This window comes from Nycticebus coucang, chromosome 12 (genome assembly GCF_027406575.1).
Source record: "Nycticebus coucang isolate mNycCou1 chromosome 12, mNycCou1.pri, whole genome shotgun sequence".
Classification (NCBI taxonomy): domain Eukaryota; kingdom Metazoa; phylum Chordata; class Mammalia; order Primates; family Lorisidae; genus Nycticebus; species Nycticebus coucang.
The window spans coordinates 82,894,722-82,920,945 of NC_069791.1; the positions used below are offsets into that span (position 1 = coordinate 82,894,722).

Genomic DNA, 26,224 nt, shown 5'->3' on the forward strand with positions numbered 1-26,224 from the left:
CTCACTCAAGATGGGAAATCCAGGGCAGGGCTGAGGGCAGGGCTGGGCTGAAAGGGAGCTCTATGGTTGCAGCCACCCGCCCTGACAGTGGTCTCTACAGAGCAGAAACACCAAGATTATTGTGGGTCCTGGCTTTGTCTTGATCCTGACCTCATACAACCTCAGTCTGGCCACTAGATGAACCTTGATCCTAGTCATTGACCAAGATCCTATCCCAGTCTGAGCTTGAGCCCTCAGTTGAGTCGCAGCCACAGCTGTAGACTGAATGTTGCTCCAGACCTGAACAGAGCTCTGAGCCCAACCCTGACACCACAAGCACAGCCCTAGATCATTGATATCTCTGACCCTAAACATAGAGCCAGGACATTTGCCCAAGACTAGGCTCTGAGTTCCACCCTAGAATGAGTCCAGCCTCTGGTTATAGACTCTGCTCTAATCCCACATCTGACTCTGGCCAAAGACTGAGCCCTTGGCCCTGGATGTAGTCCTAACCCTGGTTCCAAACATGGCCTCAGACCTGGTCTTATCCTACCCTGACCATAGTTATGAACTGAGCTTCAATCCCAGTCCAGGCAGCATGAGACTGAGTGTCTGCTTGGTACCCGGATTCATTCATTGAGCCACACATTGAGCTCTGCCTTCCCTCATGCCCTTCCCTCAGCTATATGGTAAACAAGGAGAGAATAGGAGTGATTCAAAATCCCAAGTCCCCTTTGGTGGGCAATCCCCTTACCTGGCCATCCATCTTTTGAAAGACAGTGGGCTAGTAATGGCCCTAGGATGATGATGGCAGGGCAAGGAGCAGGAGGGGGTTTGAGTCTCTGGGATCTCCCAGTGAATAGAGCCCGTGACTTACCCAAGAGCGGGGGAATTGAGAGAGGGCTGGACCCAGGAGCTTAGCAGTATCTCTGGAGCTTGGATTGACCGAAACTCTAGCTTCCCGTCACCCCCCACCATAACTCCCACCCCCTCTGGGAAGGGAAATTACATTTCCCCATTTTAGCAAGGGGTGGTGAGGAGGGAAGACTGAGTGAATACAAAGCTGAAAGTACAAGCAGGACGGAAAGTGAAACTGGGTGCAGCCCCCAGTATAAGACCCCCCCGACCCAGGAGATGGCTGGCCAAAGAGGCTGGGCCCCGACATGGGCCAGACGGCAGGCGATCTTGGCTGGCGTAAGTTCGAGGCAGAGGGTGGGGACTTGGTTGAGACTGGCAGAGGATGGGTAAGCTTGGCCACTGTGGATGGGGACCGAGGGCTGGGGTCAGCTAGAGGAGGGCAATGCCTGGTGGGGGAGGGTCCTGGGGCAATGGGGTAGCAGTTGGACCCAGGGCTGGGCAGAGGATGGGACAATTTGACTGCCACGAATGGGGAGGTGAGGTGGGGAAGGGATAGGTGGTGGTTTGACCAGGACTGGGCAGAGGATGAGAAACCTTGGCCAGCATGAATGACGAGAGTTGGATAAGCGGCTTGACCGGAACCAGGGGTAGGCAGATAAATGAAGTTTGGAGTGAATGAACAGGGGCCAGATAGCTTGGCTAAGACAGAGGACTGGGGTCAGCTAGAGGAAGAGCAGCGGGAAGAGCTGGCATGCGGGGTGCACTGAGGCCTCCCAAGTTATGGGAGGGTCATGCTGGCCTGAGGGTCATGAGGCCTCCAAGTTATGCTGAAGGTCAACAGCATAACAGGGTCATGGGTGCTCATCTTGGAAGGAGGACCAATCTGCAGTTGGTGACTGAATAACTCAGGGGCTAGAATCAGAGTTGTAGGCAGAGGCACAGGTAACATGGCCAGGTAGGAGCTAACAGCTACAGGATGAAGACAGAACCTTTAAAGGCCAGTTCCAAGGACCTAGGACTGGCCACAGAGGGTAGGGAGAAAGGCCTGAGGGCTCCAGAGCTCAGGCAGGAAGGCGGGATAGGTATGAGATGGCTCAGCTCAATGCTGGGTGGGCACTATCCACCAGGACCTAGGAGTACCCACTCTGTCTCCAACGTAGAGCTAGGAAAAACCTTACTCTGCCTTAAGTCTCCAGGATGTCCGAGGGTCAGAGTGGCCCAAGCTAGGGAAGCTGAATGCTAAAGGTCTTAGGCATTTCCCATCACCCCTGTAAATCCATAAGGGAAATGGATGTCCCTAGAGCAGCGGTCCTCAACTTGTGGGTTGCGACCCACAGGAACTGTCTTAAAGGGTTGCGGCATTAGGAAGGTTGAGAACCACTCCCCTAGAGGCTCCTATAACCTTTATTGAGGAGATGTTGCAAGAGCAGAGCTCAGGGGTTAGAAATTGAGAATGGACAGCAAAAGAGCAGGGATGGACTTAGGGCCAGTTTTGGTTTGTGTTTCAAGGAGAATTGCATAATTCTTCTGATGGCTGGATTTCCTCTCCCTGAGGGAGAAACTGCTGAACACTGCCCTCTCCCCTGAGTTCCCACCCCATTGCCCTTCTTTCATCTTTTCAGGAAAACACAGGGCAGGAAGCACCCTCAGAAATCAGCTATTCTGGCTCTCTCATTTAAGAAATGGGAGCCTGAGGCTGGGCACCTGTGGCTCAAGCGGCCAAGGCACCAGCCACATACACCTGAGCTGGAGGGTTCGAATCCAGCCTGGGCCAGCCAATAACAATGATGGCTACAACCAAAAAAAAAAAAAGAAAGAAAAGAAATGGGAGCCTGAGGCACAGGGAAGACCAGAATGAGAAGCAGTGCTTCTGCCTCCCATTCTAGGCCCTTCTCCCCTTCCTGGTATCCTCCCCATCCCTCCCTCTTTCACACTTTTAGATTTGCCTTGGACAGGTTCCATTGCACAGTGACCCCCCTGCCTTGGTGGAGGCTGGACCAACCTGTTCTTCTGACTCTCTGGGATAGAGCCCGTGGCATTGCCAGCCCACCACTGGAGCCCTAAGGGCCATTTCGAGCCATCAGAGCCGCCTGGCTGAGCCTAAGGAATCCTTAACAGAACAGGGTGTGCCTAATCCTTGGGCAGGTGGCTGCCTGTTCAGCGTTCCCTGGGGAAAGTACATGGCTCTGCATTTGGAAAGAACTAGAATCCAGTTCTAGATCCCCCACCCTCTGACTATCTGATCTTGAGCAAATCAACCTTATTGAGCCTTGTTTTCCTTATCTGCAAAGTGGGGAGAATATAACATTGAGCTACCATGTCCAGTTGTGCAGGTTTCACTGAAAAAGGCACTTACTTAGCTGAGGGAGTTAGTGGGGGCCGGTGTCAATATCCAGCCTCCAGTCTGCTCGCAGAGGTGGGCACTCTGTGCAGAGATGCCACCTGGTGGCCCCATGATGGTTTTGAGGGGGCAGTGGGAGAATGCCTGTGAACCTGCCTGCTCAGTGCTGACGAATAGTATGGGCTCGGAAGAGGCACATCCCTTCTTCTGAGTTCTCAAGTTCTCTCTTTGTCTTATCCACCTCATCCCCATTTGTTTAGGGCTCAGCCTATTGCTGCTGTCTTTGCTCCTGGTGCATGCTGGTGTCTGGGGATTCCCAAGGTCCCCTCTGAGCCTGCAGGAGCTGCAGAGGGAGTTCACGGTCAGCCTGCACCTTGCCAGGAAGCTGCTTTCTGAGGTTCAAAGCCATGCCCACCTCTTTGTGAGTTTCCCTAATGCAGCTGGCTCTGGGCGTGGGCACAGTTGCAGTCCCCTTTGACCTCCACTAACAGAACTTGCCCCACAGGCTCAATCTCACCTTCCAGGAGTGAACCTGGACCTCCTGCCCCTGGGAGAGCAGCTTCCCAATGTCTCCCTGACCTTCCAGGCCTGGCGCAGCCTCTCCGTGAGTGGGGGTGGTGCAGTGTGGGGCGGGAGCTGCCAGGCTGGGACATATGGACATGAAGTTGGGGATTGAGCTGAAGAAGGTTGGGCATAGCATCTGGATGGAGTGTGTTGCTAACGTAAAGATGGAGCTGGGATAAGGAAGTGGGGTTAGGAAGAGGTTGAGGGTTAAGCTGGGCATGGGAAAGGGATGGGGCTGGGGATGGATTGGGGATGAGACAGAAAAATGGGGAGAATGGTGGAGCTGGGATTAGGAATGGGAACGAGGGTGAAAATGGGATGAAAACAGGTGAGCAGGAGATAGCATGGAATGGTGGAGAAGGGGATGGGATGGGGCTCAGATGGAGAGTGCGGTAGCAGCAGCAGTGGGTGGGTAGGCTGCATGGGGTTGGGGGGCAGGTGCTGGAAGAGGAGGTGGGCAGAGATCAAGGGCAGTAGAAATGGGGGTGATAAGAACACAGGAAGGGGCTGGGAACATTGGCTCATGCCAGTAATCCTAGTACTCTGGGGGGCTGAGGCGGGCGGACTGCTTAACCTCATGAGTTTGAGACCAGCCTGAGCAAAAAGTGAGACCCTGTCTCTACTAAAAATAGAAAAACTGAGGCAAGAGGATCGCTTGAGCCCAAGAGCATGAGGTTGCTGTGAGCTATGACACCATGGCACTCTGCCCAGGGTGACAGCTTGAGACTCTGTCTCAAAAAATAAAAAATATTGGCTTGGTGCTCATAGCTCAGTGAGTAGGGCACCAGCCATGGTGGGTTTGACCCCAGCCCGGGCCAGCTAAACAACAATGACAACTGCAACCAAAAAATAGTTAGGTGTTGTGGGGGGTGCCTACAGTCCCAGCTACTTGGGAGGCCCAAGCTACTTGGGAGGCTTAAGCTACTTGCTTAAGCCCAAGAGTTTGAGCTTGCTGTGAGCTGTGACCTTACAGCACTCTATGGAGGGTGACAAAATGAGACTCTGTTCAATTAAAAAAAAATCAATTAATTAAAAAGAACACAGGAGGGGATGGGGATGGCAGTGGCACAGTGGGTAAGAAGAGAAATGAGATAGACAGAGGTGGGAATTATGGAATGGGAATGAGACCCAGACAGAGAGGGGCTTGTGTTTGACATGTCATCCTTGGCCCATGGGCCTTTCCTGACCTTTTCCCTCCCATTCAATAGGACCCAGAACGACTCTGCTTCCTCTCCACGGTGCTTGGGCCCTTCCATACCCTGCTAGGGGCACTGGGGAGCCAAGGAGGCTGGACCAGCTCAGAAAGGATGCGTCTATGGGCTATACAGCTGGACCTCCGGGACCTGCAACGGCATCTCCGGTTCCAGGTAGCATGCCCACCACCCTCCTCCATCCCAGGGGCCAACACACAGGTTTGAGGCTCATTGGCCTCCTTTTAAAAACACCCCACTTCCCACAGGCTCAGAAGTCTGGTGGGAGCTGCTCCAGATACTCTGAGCATGCATGTGAGAATGAGTATGTGTGAATGTGCATAACAGTGTGTCTGGGTGATAGTGTGCATGTGTGAACAACTGCACAGGTCCTGGAGCCCTGGAGCTACCCCTGTGATCTCCAATCTCTGTCTTCTCCCCAGGATTAGTCTTTTTTCCTTTCTTTTTCAGAAACAGAGTTTCACTCTGTTGTACAGGCTGGAGTGCAATGGCATGATCATAGCTCACTCCAACTTCAAATTTCCAGGCTCAGGGATCACCTCCCACCTGAGCCTCCCAAGTAGCTGGGACTACAGGCACATGCCACCACACCCAGCTAAATGTCTTTCTTATTTTTTTTTTTTTTTTTGTAGGTTTTGGCCGGGGCTGGGTTTGAACCTGCCACCTTCAGCATATGGGACCAGCGCCCTACCACTTTGAGCCACAGGCGCCACCCATGTCTTTCTTATTTTTTTTTGTAGAGAGAAGGTCTTGCTATGTTTCCCAGGCTGGTCTTCAACTCTTGGGCTTAAGTGATGCTCCTGCATTGACCTCCCAAAGCATTGGGATTATAGATGTGAGCTACCACACCCAGCCTGGGGGTTGATCATAAATGAAAGAACAGCTCTGAAGGACATAGGACCACATCCGGCATTAGCAGGCCCTATAGCGGAGTTTCTTCCCTTCTCTCTAACTTTCTGACATCACCCAGATCCTCCTAAACCTCTTAAAGGGAAACAGGAATTTTTCCCTTAATAAAAAGAGAATAGAAAATGCAAGCAGCATGGAAACTTAGCCATGTCACTCCTCTGTCCGTTTCTGATCCTGAAACAATCCTTAATAGCAGAGAGACATTTCCTAAACCCCAGTCCCCAGGGCACTTCCAAGGAAGTGACCCAGCTCTGTGAGCATTATCTTGCTCCATGACTTTCATTTTCTTGAACTGAAAAATCAGGTAGGACACATGAGACTATGACATCATGGAAGATGTCAATTAGGGGCTGTTCTGGGAAATCATGACCTCATGGTCACTAATGTCACTGTGAGCCGTTGGGCACAGGTAAGAAACAAGGATTCATTCAGACTCTGAGCTTGGCAACTCTCTTACCCATGGATCTCTCCTCATAGGTGCTGGCTGCAGGATTCAATGTCCCTGAGGAGGAGGAGGAGGAGGAAAGGAAGGGGCTGCTCCCAGAGGCTCCAGGCAGCCCCCTACAGGTGCCAGCCCAGGTGTCCTGGCCCCGGCTGCTCTACACCTATCAGCTGCTGCGCTCCTTGGAGCTTGTCTTATCTCGGACTGTGCGGGACTTGCTGCTGCTGTCCAAGGCCAGGCACCTCGCTGAGGCCTTGCGCTTCCCAACACCTGGCCCCCAGCCCTGAAGGAGGGACTTCTTAGCCCTCTACCACTCACCCTTTAAGACTTTAAAGACTTTAGTCTTGGCCAACAGGACAGTTTGCAGCTCATGTGCCTTAGACAAGGCAGAGCCCTACCAGCCCCCTGCCCCAGGCCCTACCCAGTAACTTAAAGTCCCCCAGTCCTTGGCAACTATTTATTTCTTGGATATTTATTTATTGTTTAGGGAGATGATGGTTTATTTATTGTTTCGTGGCCTGGGCACCATATTAGGTGCATAATAAAACACTCTCACTCTCTCTCCGCCTTAGCTTCTTTTTAGGGAAGAGCTGCCTGACACCCAAACGGCAGCATGACCTCAAGCAGAGATGGAAGCCTCTGCACACCCTGGATCCTTCTCTGATCATACGTTTTTTTAGGGTCCCTGATCCATCTTCCCCTACTCTGGCCTGTTCAGCTAAGTGGTTGTCATAGTAGCCAGCAGAGCTCTGAGGCTAAGCTACTGTTTTGGAAGCTAAGGGTAGCCTCCTGGATCCCAGTGGTGCTCCTGAGGTCCTCCTAAAACCTTACTCTTGGGCTGACTTCACACTCAGAGGTCTGTTACTCCTCCGCAGATCTGAGAGGCTTGGGTTGGAGGTAGGCTGTGGAGGGGGGCCAGAGAGGGAAGGCTGCAGACAGATTGGTCTCTGATCCCTCTTGATTCTCTATTCGGTCTCTGGACAGCTGATACAAGCTGGGGAGGTAATCAGGGCAGGGACCCTAGAAGTGGTCCCAGTAGGGTAGGTGGTCCACCAGCCTGCATTGGAGAATCAGATTCCTTAAGTTCAAGGTCTTCACAAATGTCTGGTTTTGTCCACTCCATGAATGACATACTAAGAAACTGAGGCCCAGAGGTGCATCTAGGTTGGCAGAGGGAGTGAGGGATGAGCAGGTCCATCTGAGCCTCTGCCCCCCTACTCAGGGCCTGGTTCTCAGAGTGTTGAGTCCCAGTCACTGGGGCTTTGGCTGACCCAGTCGGGCTTGCAGTTCCTGCATCATGCCGGGGTGTGCAAGGCCAAACCTGGAAGTGAAAGATAGGCCCATGGAACCTGGCAGCCTCCTCCTCCATCCCAGCCCAGTCACCCCATACCTACCCTTGTCCCAGAGGCCTTCTTCTGACTGGCACCGGGGTCCCTTCAGGGCTCAGAGGCCTTAGCTCAGGGGGTTCCTCCAGCTGAAGCAGACTCTGCTCAGGGGTTGATAGCCCCTCCTGGGGGCTAGAAGGCTCCTCCTGCTGCTCAGGGGCAGGGGTCCGACGGAAAGAGGGCCGGGAGCGGCGCTGTGAAGAGCTGCGTGAGAGGAGCACCCGGCTCCTGGGGACAGAGACATCCAGGCGGGACCCAGGAAGCAGGGCCTGCCGGGAAGGGGATACAGAGGACTGTGGGGTTGGCTTTGAGATTCTGCCCCATTCTGCCCTGGACCCCACCCATCAGAGGCCTCACCTCACTCCAGTTGCTGTGAGAATCCCCTCTGTCACTCCCCATGTCCTCTGTGGTCTCAGTGTCCCCACATGGTCCCAGTACAGCTTCTGCAGGGTCCTGGTTTACTGGCTCCTCCTGGTCCTCAATGTTTCCCAGGTCTTCTGGATCCATCTCAGCTGCTGTCTGTCCCCCAGCCATCTGTATCTCCTCCTTATCAGAAGGCCTTTGTGCCTCCCTCTTGAGGTGGTGGTCCCCATGCTTCCCCTCACTGTCCTCCCTCTGTTTTCCTGCTTGCCACCCGCCAGCCTCTTTTTCCAAAAGCATCTGCTCTCCCAGGAGCCCCTGAGACTCCACTGTGGCTCTGATCTCTGTGCTTCCTCCCCCAGAGCCTGAGATCAGGTGATCCAACCTACAGTGTCCTTCTGCCCCTACAGATTCCCCAGCCTCTGCCTGCCCTCCCCTAGGTTCTCCCTCTCTGGCCTCAAAAGTCTCTGCTTGGCCATCTCTGCTAGCCACCTCTTCCTCTGCTGAGCCCTCCAGGCCAAAATCCTGCCCATCCCTCTTCTCTGCCCCTATAGCCTCCCCTCTCCCTTCTGAGTCCCAGCTTTTCCCAGACTCCCTCTCCCAAGCTGTCTGTTCCCTAGCAGCCCTTACATCCAGATCTGCCTTATCCTCCACCATCTCAGCAGCCAAGGTGCTTGTCTGTGTGTCCTCCATGTCCTGGAGACTCATAGCCACCCCTTCCAGGCTCCAGCCTCTTCTGGATGGTCTGTCTGCCTCTTGTGGCCCTGCAGCCTCTAACTCCCCATGCTTGGTTTCTCTGATGTCTGACTTTCCCAATGGCAGGCCTGTGTCCACTTCTGGCCTGGAGCCGCTATTCAGCTCCTGGATCTCTACTACAAAGGTCTCTCCCTCTGTTTCATACTCCCTTTCCTGTGCTTTCTTCCTGTCCCCACCTGCCTCCAGGACCTCTTGTAGTTCAGACACTCTGCCTCCTTGAGCCTCAGGGGTTGCCTCCAGTGCCTGGACTCCTGCAGCCTCTTCTGTCCTAACTTGGGCCCCTCCCTTCCCCTCTTCAGCCTCCCCCACCTCCTGTTTAGCCTCCTCCTCCTCCTCCTCTTGAGCCTCCTCCACCCCATCTTCAGCCTCCCTCTCCTCTTGTTCAGCCTTCCCCTCCTCTTGTTCAGCCTTCCCCACCCCATCTTCAGCCTCCCTCTCTCCCCCTTCAGCCTCTCCCTCCTCCTCTTCACCATCTGATTTTTCCTCCTGGGTATGGCCTCTCTCCATATCCCTGCTCTGGTTTTCCAAGGCTTCTGGGAAACCCTGCAAGACCTCAGGCTCTGCACACCCCAGGCGCCTGGAATAGTCCTCCATGCTCCTTTCTGTCTCCTCTTTGCTCAAGGCTGGAACTCTCCAGAGCTCCTTCTTATTACTCTGTCCTTCCTCAGGTTGCTTTGTTGGGGTCTCAATGCCTCCCATCTGCTCAGGTTCCTGACCTTCAGTGACCTTATGTTTGAGGTCACCCCACTCAAACCTGGATGCTTCTGGACTCATCTGGGTCATCTCATTCCTCTGCCCCATCAACTCCTCCTCACAGCTGGCCTCTATGGTTCTCTCCAAATCAACATCATCTTCAGCCTCTTTGTCTGGGGAGAGTTCAGCCTCTGTGACCCAGCATCTCCCTTTCTCCTCCAGGGTCTCCTCTGTGTGCCCCACTTCCTCCAGACTGGCCCGTTCAGCCCTAACCTCCAAGTCTGGCCTCCCTTCAGTTCCTTTCCCATACTGACCCATCGAGCCCTCCAAGCCATCCCTTGCCTCCTTCTCCAACACCTGGCCCCCTGCGGCCTCCCTCCCTGCAGTCTGGCCCTCAGTTGCCTTTTCCACTGCCTCAGGGCCCAGGGCCTGGGTATATTTGAGAAAAAGGTTCATGTCAGCCTCTCTCTTCTCACCCGCCTCCTCCTGGTTACCCTTAGAGGCCTCCTCTAGGACCCAGACTCTCCCAGTAGCCTCTGGGATCCTTTCTCCTGGGACTGGCCCATAGTGTATCTCTCTGACTCCTGGCAGGTCAACCTCCTCCCTGCAGGAGGTCATCCACACCTCCTCAGACTCTTCCCCTGGACTCTGTATCTCTTGTGCCCTTGTTCTTTGGCCAGCCCTCACGTCTGCTTCCACCTCTCCTTCCCTTCCAAACTCTCCAGCCCCACACCTCTCAGTTTCCTCTTCAGTTGCCTCCTTGACTACCTGCTCTGTCTCCCTGCTGTCCCCCGCCACCTTTTGTGCGTCATCAGCAGCCTTCCCCTCAGGCTCCCCATTCCAGGTCCACTTTGACTCCGCCCTTCTGGCCATCCCTGGCTCTCTTGTCCTGACCTCTTCCTCCTCCCCCTCCTCCTCCTTCTCCTGTTCCCAGGTTCTCAGCGATTCCCCTCTGTTCACTTCCTGCTCATCGGACTCCTGTCTCTCCTGGGTTTGGCTGTTTCTGTCTTGTCGAGTCCCAGATCCTGCTTCAGACTTCTTTCTGGACTTCAAGGGGGCAGTTGGCTCCTGACACCTGGAAACTTTGGCTGACTCCCAGGCCCCAGCGTCTTGCCTATTTGTTCGGGACCCATGGAAGCTACCGTCTCCCCAGCCCCAGGTCTGTTCTGTAGCTGAGCCTCCCCCTTGGCATCTTTCGCCCTCTCCAGGGCCTCCCAGCCTTCTATCCTCCTCACTTTGGCCACCTGTAAGGCCTTCCAGGGCCTCCTGAGCTTCCTCCTCCACAATCTTCCCTGGCCTTCCTGCAGCCCCCACCCCTGGTTCCTCAGCTGCATGTGCCTCCTTCTCTACAGTAGGGACTGCATCTCCTATGAGGTAGGAGACAAAGGTGCTGAAGGAATCCTAGAAGAAAAGGCAGGGAGGTATTAAGAGAAGGCCTAGCCCTTGCCCCGGGGGCCCTGGGCCTGAGGAGCCAGAACAAGGAAGACAGGTTCTGGGGTCTGGGAGAAGGAAAGCAGGATCTGCAGAGAAAGTAAGGGAGGGCCTAGATTGGGGGCATGTAGTAGTGTTCATGGAGATGGAAGGATTGAAATCCAGAACAGATTGGGTTAGGAACCTGTCTGATACCAAAAAAAGGGAGAGGTTCAAAGGGAGGAGGGAAGGTGAGGTGGGGGGGGGCTGCAGCAAGACCCCAGGGAATAGGGTGAAAGCCCTTCTCACCAGTGCCCCCCTCAAGGCCTGATGTAGCCCAGGAAGGTATAGCCGGAGAAAATCCATCCTGTCTGTCTCTGTGTGTCCGGAAAGCTGACAATGACCCCACCTACCAAGACAAACTAGTCTTCCCCAGGACCCAAGACACTTCCTCTTCGCCTGTTTCCCCTGACAGATCCCCACCCCAGGCCCTGCCCACTGCCCCAGTGCCCACTGCAGGCTGGGCAGTAGGTGTGCATCACACAGAGGACTCAAGGCCATATTTGCAGTTGAAGGGCAGAGGAGAAGCCAGAAGGTGGGAATAAGTGGGAGCAGGAGACCTCAGAATTGGTAAATGGGGGAGGGGCCATGTGGCAACTGCAGCTCAAGTGACTCAGGTCTTATATTCACACCTCAGCCATTTCCGTCTCCCCCTAGCCGCAGCCACTCTTGTGAGAGGAAGCTGGGGTTTGTGGTTCCTATTTTGCTGGGGACAAACAGTGAGTGAGCAGGGGGTTAGTAAGAGCTCATTCTTCTCATTTTAGTGTCATTAATGATTCCACAAGGGACAAAGGGGTCTGATTGGTGGCTCCAATGCCCATCCTCTCATCTATAATTAATCTTGCAAGAGAGAACTTGGTTAATTTTGTATTGTGGTCATTTGTATCTACCTCCCACCCTCCTGTGAGTTCCTTGAGGGCAAAGGCTGTGTATGAATCACTATTGAATTTCTAGAGCCCTACATGGTTTTAGTAGGACCCATTTTTTCATTGGTTGAGTGACATAGAGGGGGTATATTTTAAACAGCAGTCTGAAGGCCTGTTAGTGAGAAAGAGCTGGTGAGGTGGGCACAGACTGTTGGAAGTCCACAGCAGACGTTAGCAGGGGAAGAACGCAATGAAGAGAATTCAAGATGCTGTTGTACCAAAGTAAGGGTATGTATGACTCCTTATTTGGGGCTATGCGACGTGGTCATGACCTACATCTCTTCCCCGTCTCCTCTCATCCCAGGCTCAGGTTAATTTCTAATTAGGGCAATTGAATGAGATCATAGAATGAGAATCTTAGCCCTTAGAATCATTTGATCTAAGCACTCTTGATGGAGGTGGGAATCTTGCAGTGGTTCCCTGCCTCTATTTCTTATTGCCAAAGGAGTCTCTAAGGTCATCTTTACGTCTAACGTTGTATGATGTCAATAACTTTCCTTTTTTTGTTGTTAGTACCTCGGTTTTCTCATATGTAAAACCAGGAGTTGGACTACTTCCGTGATATTTTTATGTTCTGGGATAATGTGGGAAAGGGGATCTTCTAACGTTTTGGATATCGCCAACAGTAATTCATGAACCCTCTTCAGGTGGGTGTTATCTTTATTTTAGATTTCTAAAATAATTTGTAAGGGCAACAGGTTGGAGTAAGAATGACGGTCCTGGGCGGGGGTGCGGGGAAGACAGCGGAATTAGACAGGTAGCCATATTTGTTTCTGGCACGTGGAGTGCCGAATGTATATGAAGCCACTTGTAGCCATGACTAGTGCTGGCAGAATACCGTCACAGCCTGATCTAACGTCATGGCGCTACTTGCTAATCCCACCCGCTCGCGTTTAAAACAAAGGGTTCCAAGGCTCTCCTGGCATCCCCCTTCCTCATGCCTTGAAGCTGAGACGGCCTAAGGAGAAGACAGAGAAAGGAAGTAGAGAGGCTCTACGAGCACGTGATGGGGAACGCGCGGGTGCCGTCACGTGATCCGACTCCCCGCCAGTCCTGGTTATCGAATGACCTGCGGTTCTTAAAGGTACAGGTCGCAGTGCCCCCTGCTATAGACGAGGTGGGGCCAGAGTCCAACGGGTGGTGCGTGGGAGGGGGTGCGATGGCTAGAGAGGGAACTTGGGGATCGCCTAATGGATCCGCGGGCGCGAGTGTGGCAGAAAAGCCGGAGCTGGGACCAGCAGTGGGGCGTTGATCCTTCTTACCTGTCACAGACCCTCATCAGTCGCGTTGAAGCCAACTTTGAACACTCTGTAACTTTGGACTCTAGGGTAACCTGAACTGGATGCCATGGGAGGACGTGCCGGCGCTCGGAGGCGCCTTTCAGATTCCGAGGGTGAGTATTGCGGCCCAACTTCGCGGCAGTGACCTCCTCTGGCTCGCAACCCACCTGAGGGGAGTAAAAGCTGGCTCGGTCCCCCGCGGACACCCATGGAGCAGTTGTGCCCCTGAGAGTGGGGTGGGGATCATGCTCTCTTCTCGTCCTCACAGGGGAGGACACCGCCCCGGAGCCCCAGACCCCTCTGTTAGACCGTCAAGGCACCCATTGGAAGAACGCCGTGGGCTTCTGGTGAGTGGCCTCAGGATCAGCAAGTAAAAATGGGATGGGAAGAAGGAGGTGATAGGAGGGAACGGGGAAGAAAGAGTTGAGCTGCACAACGAAGCTGAATCCACAGATGTTTACGGAGTCAAGTGCTTTGCCCTGATGTAGCACATACATTTGCCAAACTTCAGTCCTTTTCTTACCTCATTCAGGCTTAAACCAGATTCTCATACAGCCTGTAGGATTATTTACTTCATATTTTCCTACAACCAATTCAGACTTAAATTTTTTTTTTTTTTGGTAGAGACAGAGTCTCACTTTACGGCCCTCGGTAGAGTGCCGTGGCATCACACAGCTCACAGCAACCTCCAACTCCTGGGCTTAAGCGATTCTCTTGCCTCAGCCTCCCGAGTAGCTGGGACTACAGGCACCTGCCACAACGCCCGGCTACAGACTTAAATTTTTTAATGCACGTATTTTGATTTTTTTTTTTTTGAGACAGAGTCTCACTATGTCCCCTCGGTAAGAGCACTGTGGCGTCACAGCTCACAGCAACCTCAAACTCTTGGGCTTAAGAGATTCTCTTGCCTCATCCTCCCAAGTAGGTGGTTGTACAGGCCCGGCCCCCACCCCCCCACAACGTCCAGCTATTTTTTGTTCCAGTTGTCGTTTGTTGTTTAGCAGGCCTGGGGCTGGGCTCAAACCCCCCAGCCTCCGTGTATGTAGCCATTGCCGTAACCATTGTGCTACAGGCGCCGAGCCAATGCACGTATTTTTAAAAAGGAAACTTTAAATCACTACTCCAAATAGAAATCCAATATTTTCCTGATGCATGTTTAAATAAATGCTTCACTACAAAGATGTTTTTAAAAAGTTATCTATCTTCTCAAATCATTCAGATGCTGAGTCTGGGGGAATACTTCTAGTATTAACCTAAACATGGAGGACTTGGGTGGCAGTTTGGGTTGGAAGTGGCTTCTCGTGTGTTCTTTGGAAGAGTGGCTTAACCTCAGTTTTCTAAACAGTAAAATGGGAAGGAAGAGAACTGTAGTACCACTTCGTAGGCCTGGGGAAAGGTCACTTATGAAATCTCTGATACTAGGCTCAGTTTCCTTCTAGTCTGAGTGTAACTCTGAGAGATGAGAGTAAGTGAACAAAAACCTTTGTGTGGATCATTAAGGGTTTTGGTGTGGTCTTGTTTTGACCCCTGCAGTGTTCTGTGCGGTAATCAAGAGATGAATGTGTATACCCATTTTACATATAAGTAGACCAGGACCACTAAAATAAGAAGTGGCAAACTTGGGACTTGAATATAGTCCTTTGGGTTTCAGTCCCAGGATTTTTTTACTGCACCACAGTGCGTCTGTGGATGAGAAATGCCCCAGGAACTGAATTCTAGTAGGAACTTAGAGGAGACAATGACCAAGGATAGCTTCCTGGACGAGGTCTCAGAGGTTGGAACCAAGCCCAAGTTTGTGATCCCAAAGCTTCTATTTCTGACACCAACACTGAATGAAGATGGGATCTGGTGATAGAGGAAAATAAAAAGGGAGCTGATTGAAGGGCCCAGGTAAGGGGGTTGGGGGGGTTGGTGCAAAGACTGCAATGGATTAAAAGCCTAGAAGGAAGTTAAGATCTGTCCTGCCCTTTCCAGGCTGCTGGGCCTTTGCAACAACTTCTCTTATGTGGTGATGCTAAGCGCTGCCCATGACATCCTTAGCCAGGAAAGGTCACCTGGGAATCAGAGCCATGTAAGTGACCCCCGCCCTCACTGCCACCACCCTGGTTAGGCCCTGTGCGAAGATGAGAGACACCCTGGGGCCAAGGCCCCCTTGAAAAGCTCATGGAATAGGGCGGCACCTGTGGCTCAAAGGAGTAGGCTGCCAGCCCCATATACTGGAGGTGGCTGGTTCAACCCCAGCCCTGGCCAAAAAAAAGAGAAAAGCTCATGGAATAGAGTAGCCTAGGGATGGGACAAGGGGGTTAAAGTTCCTAGTCTCTCAGACCCTCAGAGCAGGAATGGCCTTTAAGAGATAAAAATGGATACCAGTTTGCAAGCTCAGATGTTGGCTGGAAGGGACCAGGATCTATGGCAGGGTTTCTTAACCTAGGTCTTATAGATATTTTGGGCTGGCTGAGCCTTTTTTTTTTCTTTTTTCTTTTTTGCAGTTTCTGGCCGGGGCTGGGTTTGAACCTGCCACCTCCGGCATATGGGGCCAGTGCCCTACCCCTTTGAGCCACAGGCACCGCCCATAGCTGAGACTTTGTTGTTACCTATGCATTGTAGAATGTTTAGCAGCATTCTTAGCTTCTACCTGCTAGATGCCAGTAGCACACCCCATGGCTGCCAGTTGTGACAATGAAGAATGTGTCCAGACATTGCCAAATGTTCCTTGGGGAAGTAAAATTGCCCTTGGTTGAGAACCACTTGTTCATGGGGCGTGTCTCATCCAAGGGGAGCAGCTGTCATATTCTAGGTCCAACAGTGAATTTGCCCATAATCAGATTTTCTTTTCTTTTTTCTTTCTTTCTTTTTTTTTTTTTTTGTGAGACAGTCTCGCTGTGTCACCCTCGGTAGAGTGCCATGGCGTCACAGCTCATAGCAACCTCAAACTCTTGGGCTTAAGCTAGCAGTTCTCAACCTGTGGGTCGCAACCCTTTTAGGGGTCGAACGACCCTTTCACGGGGGTCGCCTAAGTACATCCTGCATATCAGATATTTACATTACGATTCATAACAGTAGCAAAATTACATTTATGAAGTAGCAATGAAAATAATTTTATGGTTGGGGGTTACCACGACATGAGGAACTGTATTAAAGGGTCGCAGCATTCAGAAAGTTGAGGACCACTGGCTTAAGCAACTCTCTTGTCTCAGCCTCCAGCAGCCGAGGCTACAGGTGCCCACCGCAACACCCATCTTTTTTTTGTTGCAGTTGTCATTGTTGTTTAGCTGCCCTGGGCAGGGTTTGAACCCACCAGCCTCGGTGTATGTGGCTGGCACCGTAACCACTGTGCTGGTGTATGTGACTGGCACTGTAACCTCTGTGCTATGGGTGCTCAGCCAAGAATCAGATTTTCTAGATACCTAAATTTATATATGAAAGCTCTTAAATAGGTTACCTAAGCACAGTCTGTTTCCAGGACTGTTTTGGCTTGTGGGCCATGAGTTTGAGACTTACATGGAAATCTCCCTCCACTGTGCATGTAGAGAAGTTGAGGTCCTGAGAGACCAGTGCTGATCTAAAGCTGTCCTTCAACTTAAGGCAGAGCTGGGATTTGAGCAACGTGCTATTTGTCTACCTGGGTGAAAGACTTTCTCCTTTCCTACCAGGTGCACCCAAGCCCAGCACCCATCCCCCACAATAGCTCATCTCGATTTGACTGCAACCCTGTCTCCACAGCTGTACGTACTCATCTGTCCTCTCTCAACCCAGGCCCTCTGGTCTGTAGACCCCACCCATGACCCCTTAGTACCTAGCTGGCACCATCATGAAATGATGAAAATAATTAAGAACACCATTTACTGAGCCCTTTCTGTGTGAAGCATGTATTAGCTCATTAGATCCACACAACAATCCTGTGAGCTAGGCACTGCAGTCATCCCCATTTTTCAGATGATGAAGTTGAGAGTCGGAGGTTATAAATGCTTTGATGCCTAAGGAGCAGCAGAACTGGAACTTGATCTGACTCAGATCTGCCTGACTCAGAGCCTATGTTTAGAGAAGGCCTAATCAGCCAGCTCCCGCCTCTCCTTAGCCACTCAGTTGGGAGGATTGTCCCTGGAAATGTCTGGGGTCTCACTCTGTTCTCCTGTCCAGGCGGTGCTCCTGGCAGACATCCTTCCCACCTTCGTCATCAAATTAGTGGCTCCTCTTGGCCTACATCTGCTGCCCTACAGGTCTGGGTAGGGGTGGGGGGAGGAAAGGTACGTTGAGGCTGAGAGTGGGGAGGCTTGGAGAGCAGAGGAGGAGGCGGAGGGGGTTGGGGGTGGGTGGGAGGGTGGCATGGGTGGGGGCTGACCTTTCCCTCCCTGTCCTTTCTCACCTCAGCCCTCGGGTTCTCGTGAGTGGGCTTTCTGCTGCCGGGAGCTTCATCCTGGTTGCCTTTTCTCATTCAGTGGGGACCAGCTTGTGTGGTGAGTGTGCAATTCTGTGTCGGGTGGGGGCCCAGAGGAACACAGCAGAACATACTGGGAGCTGGTCTCTCCAGCTTCTCAGGAAAGCAGTTATTTCTGTAACCCTCAGAAGCCTGCTAGGGCTGTCACAAGTAGGAGATCAGAGAGGAGAGCAGTTGAGAGGGGCAGGTGGTGAAGGAGATGGGACGAAATGGGTGGATTGGATGGAGACAGAGTTACCAAGACTCTGTGATAGGCTCAGCGCATGTAGCTCAGTGGTTAGGGTGCCAGCCACATACATCGAGGCAGGCAGGTTTGAACCCGACCCAGGCCTGCTAAACAACAATGACAACTGCAACAACATCAACAAAAATAGCCGGGCATTGTGGCAGGTGCCTATAGTCCCAGCTACTTGGGAGGCTGAGGTAAGAGAATTGCTTAAGCCCAAGAGTAAGGTTGCTGTGAGCCATGGCATTCTACCGAGGGCGACACAGTAAAACTCAGTCTCAAAAAAAAAAAAAAAAAAGACTATGATAGCTGGGGGGATGTCAAGGGTAAGTTCTTTCCCCTGGTCCTTTAACTGAGTAGATGGAAATACTGTTCTCTGTGAGACGACATGAGGAGAAGGACGTTGGCTCTGCTTCAGATCTGGAACCCAACCTGTCCAAGGGCTCTGGTTTTAGTTCCTCTGAGCTGATGCAGAGGAGGCCATGGTCAAATACCTTGGGGGATTGGGCTGTTGAGGAAAGGCTAGGTATGGCCACCTCTGTGCTTGTCCTCCTCCCAGGTGTAGTCTTGGCTAGCATCTCCTCAGGCCTGGGGGAGGTCACCTTCCTCTCACTCACTGCCTTCTATCCCAGGTAAGCAGCTGGAGCGAGGACTGAGGGGAGAGGCTGGCCCTCTGCTGGCTTGGGTCTTCCTGAGTGTTCCTGTATTCTCCTCCTCAGGGCTGTGATCTCCTGGTGGTCCTCAGGTACTGGAGGCGCAGGGCTGCTGGGGGCACTGTCCTATCTGGGCCTCACCCAGGTTGGCCTCTCCCCCCGGCACACCCTGCTGTCCATGCTGGGTATTCCCATCCTGCTGCTGGCCAGGTGAGCTGCCCTGAGCTGGGAGGAAGAGAGATTTGAGGCCAGAGAACTTGATCATGATGCCTGTCTTCAGATCCTTACCACCTTGCTGTGAGGAGATGGACTCTGGTAGCTCTAGGTTTGAGTCCCAGAGCTGCCACTTGTTAGTTGCGGGGATTTGGACAAGTCTCTTCACCTCTCTGACCCTCAGTTTCCCCATATCTCAAGTGCCAATAGTTCTTCTCGCTTTCCTGTGAGATGATGAGTGTGATGCTTTCAGCACAGTGTGGTTCCCAAGATGATTTGAAGTAGGACAAAAGTGGACTTGTTTTGTTAGTTCTGTGTGTATTTTTATGTGTAGGAGGAAACAATTTGAACTAGTCAATCAAACCTGTGCCTTTACATATTATTGCTTAGGACAAGGCCAAGTAGAAAAAGTGAGCCAATTCAAAAGAAATGTTAAGCAAAAAATATGTACGGGGGGGGAATGTGGATATGGCAGATAACATGAAGCGTGGAATAAAGTGGCTAGAATTTGGGAAATTCTGGCCTAGCACAAAGTGAACATACAATTGATGGTAGCTGGAGCAATTATTAGAATTAAAATGACAAGAAAACAGAATTGACTCTCCTGATGTGAGCTCCCAGTCAGACAAGGGCCGTGGGTGGGAACCACAAGGAGAGAAATTCAGAAATTTAGCCCCAAAGACAAAAGCATTTTTCCACAATTTGAGCTCTCCAGCACAGAGTGGGTGCCTTAGAGGAAGTGAGCTTCCTATCTTTGGAAGTATTCAGATGTGGAGGAGAGTGGCTAAGAGGGTCTCTGGGGTCCCTTCCAGCCCAACAATGGCCCTTTGACCTTGTCTTCATCTTTCTCCAGCTATTTCTTGCTGCTCACATCTCCTGAGCCCCAGGACCCTGGAGGGGAAGAAGAGGCAGAGACAGCAGCTCGGCAGCCCCTGATAGGCACCGAGGCCCCAGAGTTGAAGACAGGTAAGAGACACAGACGCTCAGAGAGCGTCAGGTTTTCTCTCTGGATTTTAAGTTTTTCCTCTCTACAATGGACATAGTCAAGAGGCCAAGAGGGTGGGTGTCCAGGTTACAGGAAAAGCGTTTACATGCTCAAGAAATACTTGCCAACTACTTGGCTGTGTGCCAGGTATTCCAGTCACTGAAGGAACAGCAAGTGGTAAGGCTCGAAGGTGGAAATAAGCTCAGATGTTCTAGAAACAGACGGGTCTGTGAGGCTGGGCAGAGTAGGCAGATGGTGGACAGCTGTAAAGAGGTCTTACCTGGTTTAAGTTTGTTTGTTTGTTTTTTTGAATTGTGGTAAAATATGTACACAACAAGAAGTTTACCTTTTTTACCATTTTTAAGTATAGAATCCAGTGGCAATTTAGTCCGTTCCCAGTGCTATGTTGGCTGATTGATCCTGGCACACCAGCACCCCTCCGTTGAACCTTTCAGTGTGAAAACTTCATCTGCCCTTTTCTCCCTGTTCCCCTGCAGGCTCCAGCTCGGGCCTCTCCCTTCAGGAAAGGTGGACTGTGTTCAAGGTTTGGAAGGTGGCTGTGGTGTGTCCCCTACAGGTGGTGCCCACCTCTCCACCTTCCACTTACATCCTCTGACTCTTCCAGAGCCTGCTCAAATACGTCGTCCCCTTGGTCCTGGTTTACTTTGCTGAATATTTCATCAACCAGGGACTTGTGAGTGAGGGGTGCAGGGAGGGGTGTGGAGGGAGCAATCTGGTTGGGACCCACATATCCTTGTTCATCTCCCCCTATTTGGTCTTTGCTGCAGTTCGAGCTCCTCTTTTTCCGGAATATATCCCTGAATCACGCTCAGCAGTACCGCTGGTAGGAGGAGTGGGGCAGTGGGCTGGGGGCGGGGGGCTTCCCTGCCCAGTAGGCACCTGGGGTTAGGGGGAGGGGAGAGTGGGCAGGTGCCCAAAGGAAGTCCCTCCTATTCCCTGCCTCCCACCTCAGGTACCAGATGCTGTACCAGGCTGGTGTCTTTGCCTCCCGCTCTTCCCTCTCCTGCTGTCGCATCCGTTACATCTGGGCCCTGGCAGTGCTGCAGGTATCAAGCCCTTGCCCCTCACCCCTATTCCTCACCCCCTCCCACTTTGGCTCCCACCTTCTCCAGGCCCTGCTGCTTCCCTCCCTCAGTGGGAAGTATTCATTGTACACTGCCATTTGTAAGCATGGGGAAACCAAAGGCCAATAGGGCTCCAAGTAAAAAGTTTAGCCTCAGGAGCCAAGCAAATCTGGGTGCAAATTCTAGCTTCTGTGCTCAGCACCTGTGTAACTTAGGGCACTCTCTGAACCTTTCTGAGCCTCAGTTTCCTCTCTGTAAATCAGGTGTAGCCAACATCTATTTCTCCGGGTAGCTATAAGAAGTAGAGATGAGGAGAAGAAAGAGTAAGATTTTTGTGTTCTGTTTTAATCAGAAGCATTGTTTCGTGATTATTTGCACGTGCCCCATGCAGAGTGCCAACCTTTCAAATAATGTTTCTAACTGTAAGAAAATGCACAATTCTTTTTATTCTGCATGGTTAATTATAATAGAATCAGTGACATTCTAGTCAATGGGTTATTAATCTCGCAGCTGGTGAGCAAAGTTTGCTACCCATGGCAAAACAGTAGTCCACAGCACAAACACCCTTCCCTACAAAAGTGTTGACAAAGAAGTTTCACATAACCAGCTTCCATTGTTTCAAGGTTATAAGTCCGTAGCCCCTGCAGGTAATTGTTAAAATAAACCTTCAACTATTAGAGGCAAGACCATTGTTCTTACAACTTCAGAACTCAATTCCATGATAACAAGTTACAGAATAACTACCGACTACACTTTAATCTTAAGGCAAAAGCTGTAAAAGCCCGTAAATGCCCTCTGCCCTTCTTGCTTATTTATCTAAGCAGTACTGCCAGCCCAGGGCTTGTACCAACAAAGTCCCAAAATGTCATTATTGACAATCTGTAACTCAAGCTTCTTCTAGATGCTGCTTAAGTGTTTAGCTTATGTAATTTTTTATTTAAATTATTATAGGTACAGGGCGGCGCCTGTGGCTCAGTGAGTAGGGCGCCAGCCCCATATGCCGAGGGTGGCAGGTTCAAACCCAGCCCCGACCAAACTGCAACAAAAAATTAGCCGGGCGCTGTGGCGGACACCTGTAGTCCCAGCTGCTTGGGAGGCTGAGGCAAGAGAATCCCATAAGCCCAAGAGTTAGAGGTTGCTGTGAGCCGTGTGATGTCACGGCACTCTACCTGAGGGTGGTACAGTAAGACTCTGTCTCTACAAAAAAAAAAATAAATTATTATAGGTACATTACAGAATGTTTTCATACAGGTATATAATGTGAATTGATCAAATTAGCATAATGAGAGTATCATCACCTCAAGCATTTATCATTTGTGTTAGGAATGTTCCAATTCTGCTCTTAGTTTTTTTAAAGCTCACCATTAACTTATTGTTAACTGTAGTCTTAGCTGTGATTTTAACCAAGTCTGTTTTGTAGAGTTAGGGCTTACTTCATTTATTTCCATTACAGAAAACACCTAGCCTAATGCAGCAGAGAACATTTTGGGAGTGTTTCACTTGTCACAATAGTGTTACCAGGGTGTGTGCTTTTTTTTTTTAAAGAGACAGAGTCTCACTTTATCGCCCTTGGTAGAGTGCTGTGGCATCACAGCTCACAGCAACCTCCAACTCCTGGGCTTAGGCGATTCTCTTGCCTCAGCCTCCCAAGTAGCTGGAACTACAGGCGCCCGCCACAACACCCGGCTATTTTTTTGTTACAGTTTGGCTGAGGTCAGGTTTGAACCCGCCATCCTTGGTATATGGGGCTGGAGCCCTTCCCTGAGCCACGAGCACTGCCCAGGGTGTGTGATTTTTAATGCACATTTCTAAGCCTACCTCAGACTCACTGAATTAGGACCTTTAAGGGAAAGACTTGCATTTTTTTCTTTTTTTGCAGTTTTTGGCCAGGGCTTAGTTTGAACCCACCACCTCCAGAATATGGGGCCGGCGCCCTATTCCCTTGAGCCACAGGTGCTGCCCCTCTTTTTTTTTTTTTTTAATTGTTTTTTGTTAAATCATAACTTTGTACATTGATGCATTTATGAGGTTCGGGGTACTGCTTCAGTATACAATGCGAAATGCTTACATTGAACTAAGTAACACATCCATCACAATACTCATTTCTTAATAGTTTTGAAATGTACCATTGCATCATGCACATTAGGTGAGGTCCCCCTGAATACCCTCCTTCCTCCCATATCCCCCCTCCCCTCTCCTCTCTCTCCTCTTCCCTTCTACTTTCTGGACTATAGTTATGTTTTGCCATTCATGTGAGTGTGTAAGTGGTTATATATTGATTTCATAGTAGTATTGAGTACATTGGATACTTTTTTTTCCATTCTTTTTTTTTTTTTTTTTTTGTGGTTTTCGGCCAGGGCTGGGCTTGAACCTGCCACCTCCGGCATATGGGACTGGCGCCCTACCCCTTTGAGCCACAGGCGCCGCCCTTTTTTTTCCATTCTTGAGATACTTTACTAAGAAGAATATGTTCCAGTTCCATCCAGGTAAACATAAAAGATGTGAAGTCTCAAAAAAAAAAGGGGGGTGTGTGAAGTCTCCTTTTTGTGGCTGCATAGTATTCCATGGTGTACATATACCACAATTTGTTAATCCATTCATGGGTCAATGGGCACTTGGGCTGTTTCCATGTCCTGGCTATTATGAATGTGATACATTTCTAACAAGGTCCTAGGTGATTCTTACTTTCATAAAGAGCCTGCCTGCCAGGCAGTGGCCCCCATGTTTCTAACTGTCAGAAACATTTGAATTTATTTTTATTCTGGATGGTGAGACCCCCTGAGCAACTAGGCACAGAAGAGGAGCCTGCCCCTTCGGGTGGCTGTCAAGGACACTTCCTAAAAGAAGTGGGAACATCTAAACGATGGTTTCTTGTGGCTGGGTGAGGTGGCTCGTGCCTGTAATCCTAGCACTCTGTGAGGCCGAGATGGGTAGATTGCCTTAGTTCAGGAGTTCAAGACCAGCTTGAGCAAGAGTGAGACCCCATCTTTAAAAAAAAATTTTTTTTTTTTAAAGCCACAGTTTCTCAAGTCTCCACACTCCTGACATTTGGGTTCTAATAATTCTTTGTTGTGGAGGGTTGTAGGGTTAGTACCATCCCTAGCCTCTGCCCACTAGATATCAGTAGCACCCTGTTCCCACGCTGTGACAACCAAAAATGCCTCTAAACAGTGCTAAATATCCCTTGGGCAGCAAAATTGCCCCCATTTGAGAACCACTGGTCTCGCTATGATAAATTAGGGCTGAGGTGGGGGTGTTCTGTTCAGGGTTCCCTTGGCAGGAGGAAATGAGATTCTAGGAGTGGGAATGATGCTGAAACAGATTCGAGGTAGGGGTAGTGGTGGTCATGGTGGTGTTAGGAGTGACAGGAGCAAAGGCAAATGAGGCAGAGACTTGTGATGTGCAGGGTGCTGAGGATGGGATGGGGGAAGGCCGCCCAGATCTCAGGGTCTGGTAGGCCAGGCTAGTGGAATTCTGTAGGCCTGTCCACCTTCTCCTTCACCAGTATATTCCAGGCTCAGCCTTCTCCTCCATCTGTGCCCACAGTGCTTCAACCTGGCCTTCCTGCTGGCGGACATGTGGTTCAGCTTTCTACCCAGCATCTACCTCGTTTTCCTGATCATTCTGTATGAGGGGTTCCTGGGGGGTGCAGCCTACGTAAACACCTTCCACAACATTGCCCTGGAGGTCCGTACCCTCTAGGGGAGGGCTGTGGTGGCCTCTCTGGGAAGGTCCAGGGCAGGGAGTGAAGCCTTACCCCTGCTTTCTGTCCTCTCAGACCAGTGATGAACACCGGGAATTTGCCATGGAAGCTGCCTGTATCTCCGACACCTTAGGGATCTCCCTGTCGGGGCTCTTGGCCTTGCCTCTACACAACTTCCTCTGCCATCTCTCCTGACACTCCGGCTGCTCAGGGTGCAGGAAATGCTGGCCTGTGGGCAGGTGGGCAGGTCAGACACCCAGGTCCACCCACAGCCCATCCATGACCTCTGCTCCCGGCCTTCCCTGCAGACTGGGGGTGGGGCAGTACTAAGACCTGATTCCCGTAAGCAGTGGCAGCCATTATCTCCCACTCCCAAGCTGGTCTCGGGGAGTTTCTTCCTGGCATCATGCCCACTGAGTAAATGCCTATTTTATCAATTGACTTCTTGTATCATTTTCATTCTCAAAAACAATTTCTTTTATTATGAAAGTAACAGAAGCCTGCTTTGGAATGTAAATATATACATATATTTATATATATATATATGCATAAAGAAAACATTTTAGCAGATTTCTGCTCTGTCTTTGAGGCTTTATTTATTCATCCATTCATTCCTTCATCTCATCTCATGGGACAATCTATACATTTTCCCCTCAATATGAAATTTTCAGACAGAAAGTTAAAGAATTGTTCAGTGAATACTCCTGTGTCTGCCATTATGTGGGTTCTGCGTTAATGATTGCTAGTACTTTGTCATATTGCCACCACCCCAATCCAAATCTATCTATTCATTAGTCCATCACACTCTTGTGATGCATTTTAAAGCAAGAAGCTAGCTTCAATACACTCCCCTCTAAACACTTTACTGCACAATATCATTAACTACAGTCCAATATTTTTTATACTCCTTTTTTTAGGTATAGTTTATCTAATGGTAAAATGTACAAATTGGCCAGGCACAGTGGCTCAATGCCTATAATCCTAGCACTCTGTTTGAGGCTAAGATAGGTGGATTCCTTGAGCTCATGAGTTCAAGACTAGCCTGGAGTTTGAGACTAGCCTGAGAAAAATCAAGACCCCATCTCTAAAAATAGGCAGGCATTGTGGCAGGCACCTGTAGTCTCAGCTATTTAGGAGGCTAAGGCAAGAGGATTGCTTGAGCCCAAGAGTTTAAGGTTGTTGCTCTGAGCTATGACACCATGGCCCTCTACTGAAGGCAACAAAGTGAGAGGCTGTCTCCAAAAAAAAATGTACAAATTGTTACATATTTTTACAGTAACAAATGCTGGCTTAGTTTCTTTTTCATACTTCTGTTACCATCTCTACCACATTTGCCATATCTGTACTTAATAGTACTTTTATTTACTTCATATTTTTCATGACTGCAATCAACTTATTTTTGTTTTGTTTTGAGACAGAGTCTCACTGTCCCCTAGGTAGAGTACTATGACATAGCTCACAGTAAACCCTCTTCCTCCTGCCTCATTCTCCCAAATAGCTGAGACTACAGGTACTTACCACAGTGCCTGGCTAATTTTTTCTATTTGTAGTAGAGATGGGGTCTCACTCTTGCTCAGGCTGGTCTTAAACTCCTGAGCTCAAGCAATCCACCCACTTCAGCCTCCCAGAGTTTTAGAATTGCAGTCATGAGCCACCGTGCCTGGCGGCAATTAACTTTTAATATAAATTTAGTTGGGGGGGGAGGGGTTTGCAGGGTTTTTTTTATTTTTTTAGCCAGGGCTGGGTT

At 50.6% G+C, this 26,224-nt stretch overlaps 3 protein-coding genes across 6 annotated transcripts; 2 read left to right on the top strand and 1 right to left on the bottom strand.

Moving 5' to 3' along the window:
* Positions 1 to 851: 851 nt before the first annotated feature.
* Positions 852 to 6,606, top strand: IL27 (interleukin 27). Its single transcript, XM_053557035.1, has 5 exons — positions 852 to 1,173; positions 3,439 to 3,599; positions 3,684 to 3,782; positions 4,951 to 5,109; positions 6,340 to 6,606. The coding sequence occupies exons 1-5, from the start codon at positions 1,143 to 1,145 to the stop codon at positions 6,589 to 6,591; spliced, it is 702 nt and encodes a 233-aa protein (XP_053413010.1). The 5' UTR covers positions 852 to 1,142; the 3' UTR covers positions 6,592 to 6,606.
* Positions 6,607 to 7,128: 522 nt separating this feature from the next.
* Positions 7,129 to 11,363, bottom strand: APOBR (apolipoprotein B receptor). 3 transcript variants are annotated; one of them, XM_053556976.1, is made up of 5 exons: positions 11,218 to 11,363; positions 9,160 to 10,899; positions 8,047 to 9,114; positions 7,699 to 7,958; positions 7,129 to 7,625 (listed from the first exon to the last, which is right to left on the bottom strand). In XM_053556976.1, exons 1-5 carry the CDS (start codon positions 11,272 to 11,274, stop codon positions 7,556 to 7,558), a joined length of 3,195 nt encoding a protein of 1,064 aa, XP_053412951.1. In that variant the 5' UTR covers positions 11,275 to 11,363; the 3' UTR covers positions 7,129 to 7,555. The 3 variants fall into 3 exon arrangements, with proteins under 3 accessions (XP_053412951.1, XP_053412952.1, XP_053412950.1); XM_053556977.1 differs by having other exon boundaries at positions 9,223 to 10,899; positions 11,218 to 11,362; XM_053556975.1 differs by having other exon boundaries at positions 8,047 to 10,899.
* A 353-nt stretch (positions 11,364 to 11,716) lies between these two features.
* On the top strand, positions 11,717 to 24,918 carry CLN3 (CLN3 lysosomal/endosomal transmembrane protein, battenin). Of its 2 annotated transcripts, XM_053557019.1 has the most exons (18): positions 11,717 to 12,122; positions 12,437 to 12,541; positions 12,799 to 12,978; positions 13,222 to 13,287; positions 13,443 to 13,521; positions 15,149 to 15,245; positions 16,828 to 16,899; positions 17,315 to 17,394; positions 17,546 to 17,631; positions 18,398 to 18,470; positions 18,558 to 18,701; positions 19,558 to 19,670; positions 20,187 to 20,233; positions 20,315 to 20,383; positions 20,478 to 20,533; positions 20,663 to 20,756; positions 24,321 to 24,461; positions 24,553 to 24,918. In XM_053557019.1, exons 4-18 carry the CDS (start codon positions 13,242 to 13,244, stop codon positions 24,670 to 24,672), a joined length of 1,317 nt encoding a protein of 438 aa, XP_053412994.1. In that variant the 5' UTR covers positions 11,717 to 12,122; positions 12,437 to 12,541; positions 12,799 to 12,978; positions 13,222 to 13,241; the 3' UTR covers positions 24,673 to 24,918. The 2 variants fall into 2 exon arrangements, with proteins under 2 accessions (XP_053412994.1, XP_053412993.1); XM_053557018.1 differs by lacking the exons at positions 11,717 to 12,122; positions 12,437 to 12,541; positions 12,799 to 12,978 and having other exon boundaries at positions 13,019 to 13,287.
* Positions 24,919 to 26,224: the final 1,306 nt, after the last annotated feature.

Coding starts and splice junctions, on each gene's coding strand:
- IL27 (XM_053557035.1), top strand. CDS start 1,143: ATGGGCCAGACGGCAGGCGATCTTGGCTGGC. Junction 3,600..3,683: donor AAAGCCATGCCCACCTCTTT/GTGAGTTTCCCT, acceptor CTTGCCCCACAG/GCTCAATCTCACCTTCCAGG. Junction 3,783..4,950: donor AGGCCTGGCGCAGCCTCTCC/GTGAGTGGGGGT, acceptor CCCATTCAATAG/GACCCAGAACGACTCTGCTT.
- APOBR (XM_053556975.1), bottom strand. CDS start 11,274: ATGGATTTTCTCCGGCTATACCTTCCTGGGCTACATCAGGCCTTGAGG. Junction 10,900..11,217: donor AGGCCTTGAGGGGGGCACTG/GTGAGAAGGGCT, acceptor CTTTTCTTCTAG/GATTCCTTCAGCACCTTTGT. Junction 7,626..7,698: donor AGAAGGCCTCTGGGACAAGG/GTAGGTATGGGG, acceptor TTTCACTTCCAG/GTTTGGCCTTGCACACCCCG.
- CLN3 (XM_053557019.1), top strand. CDS start 13,242: ATGGGAGGACGTGCCGGCGCTCGGAGGCGCCTTTCAGATTCCGAGG. Junction 19,671..20,186: donor GGCCCCAGAGTTGAAGACAG/GTAAGAGACACA, acceptor GTTCCCCTGCAG/GCTCCAGCTCGGGCCTCTCC. Junction 24,462..24,552: donor TCCACAACATTGCCCTGGAG/GTCCGTACCCTC, acceptor CTGTCCTCTCAG/ACCAGTGATGAACACCGGGA.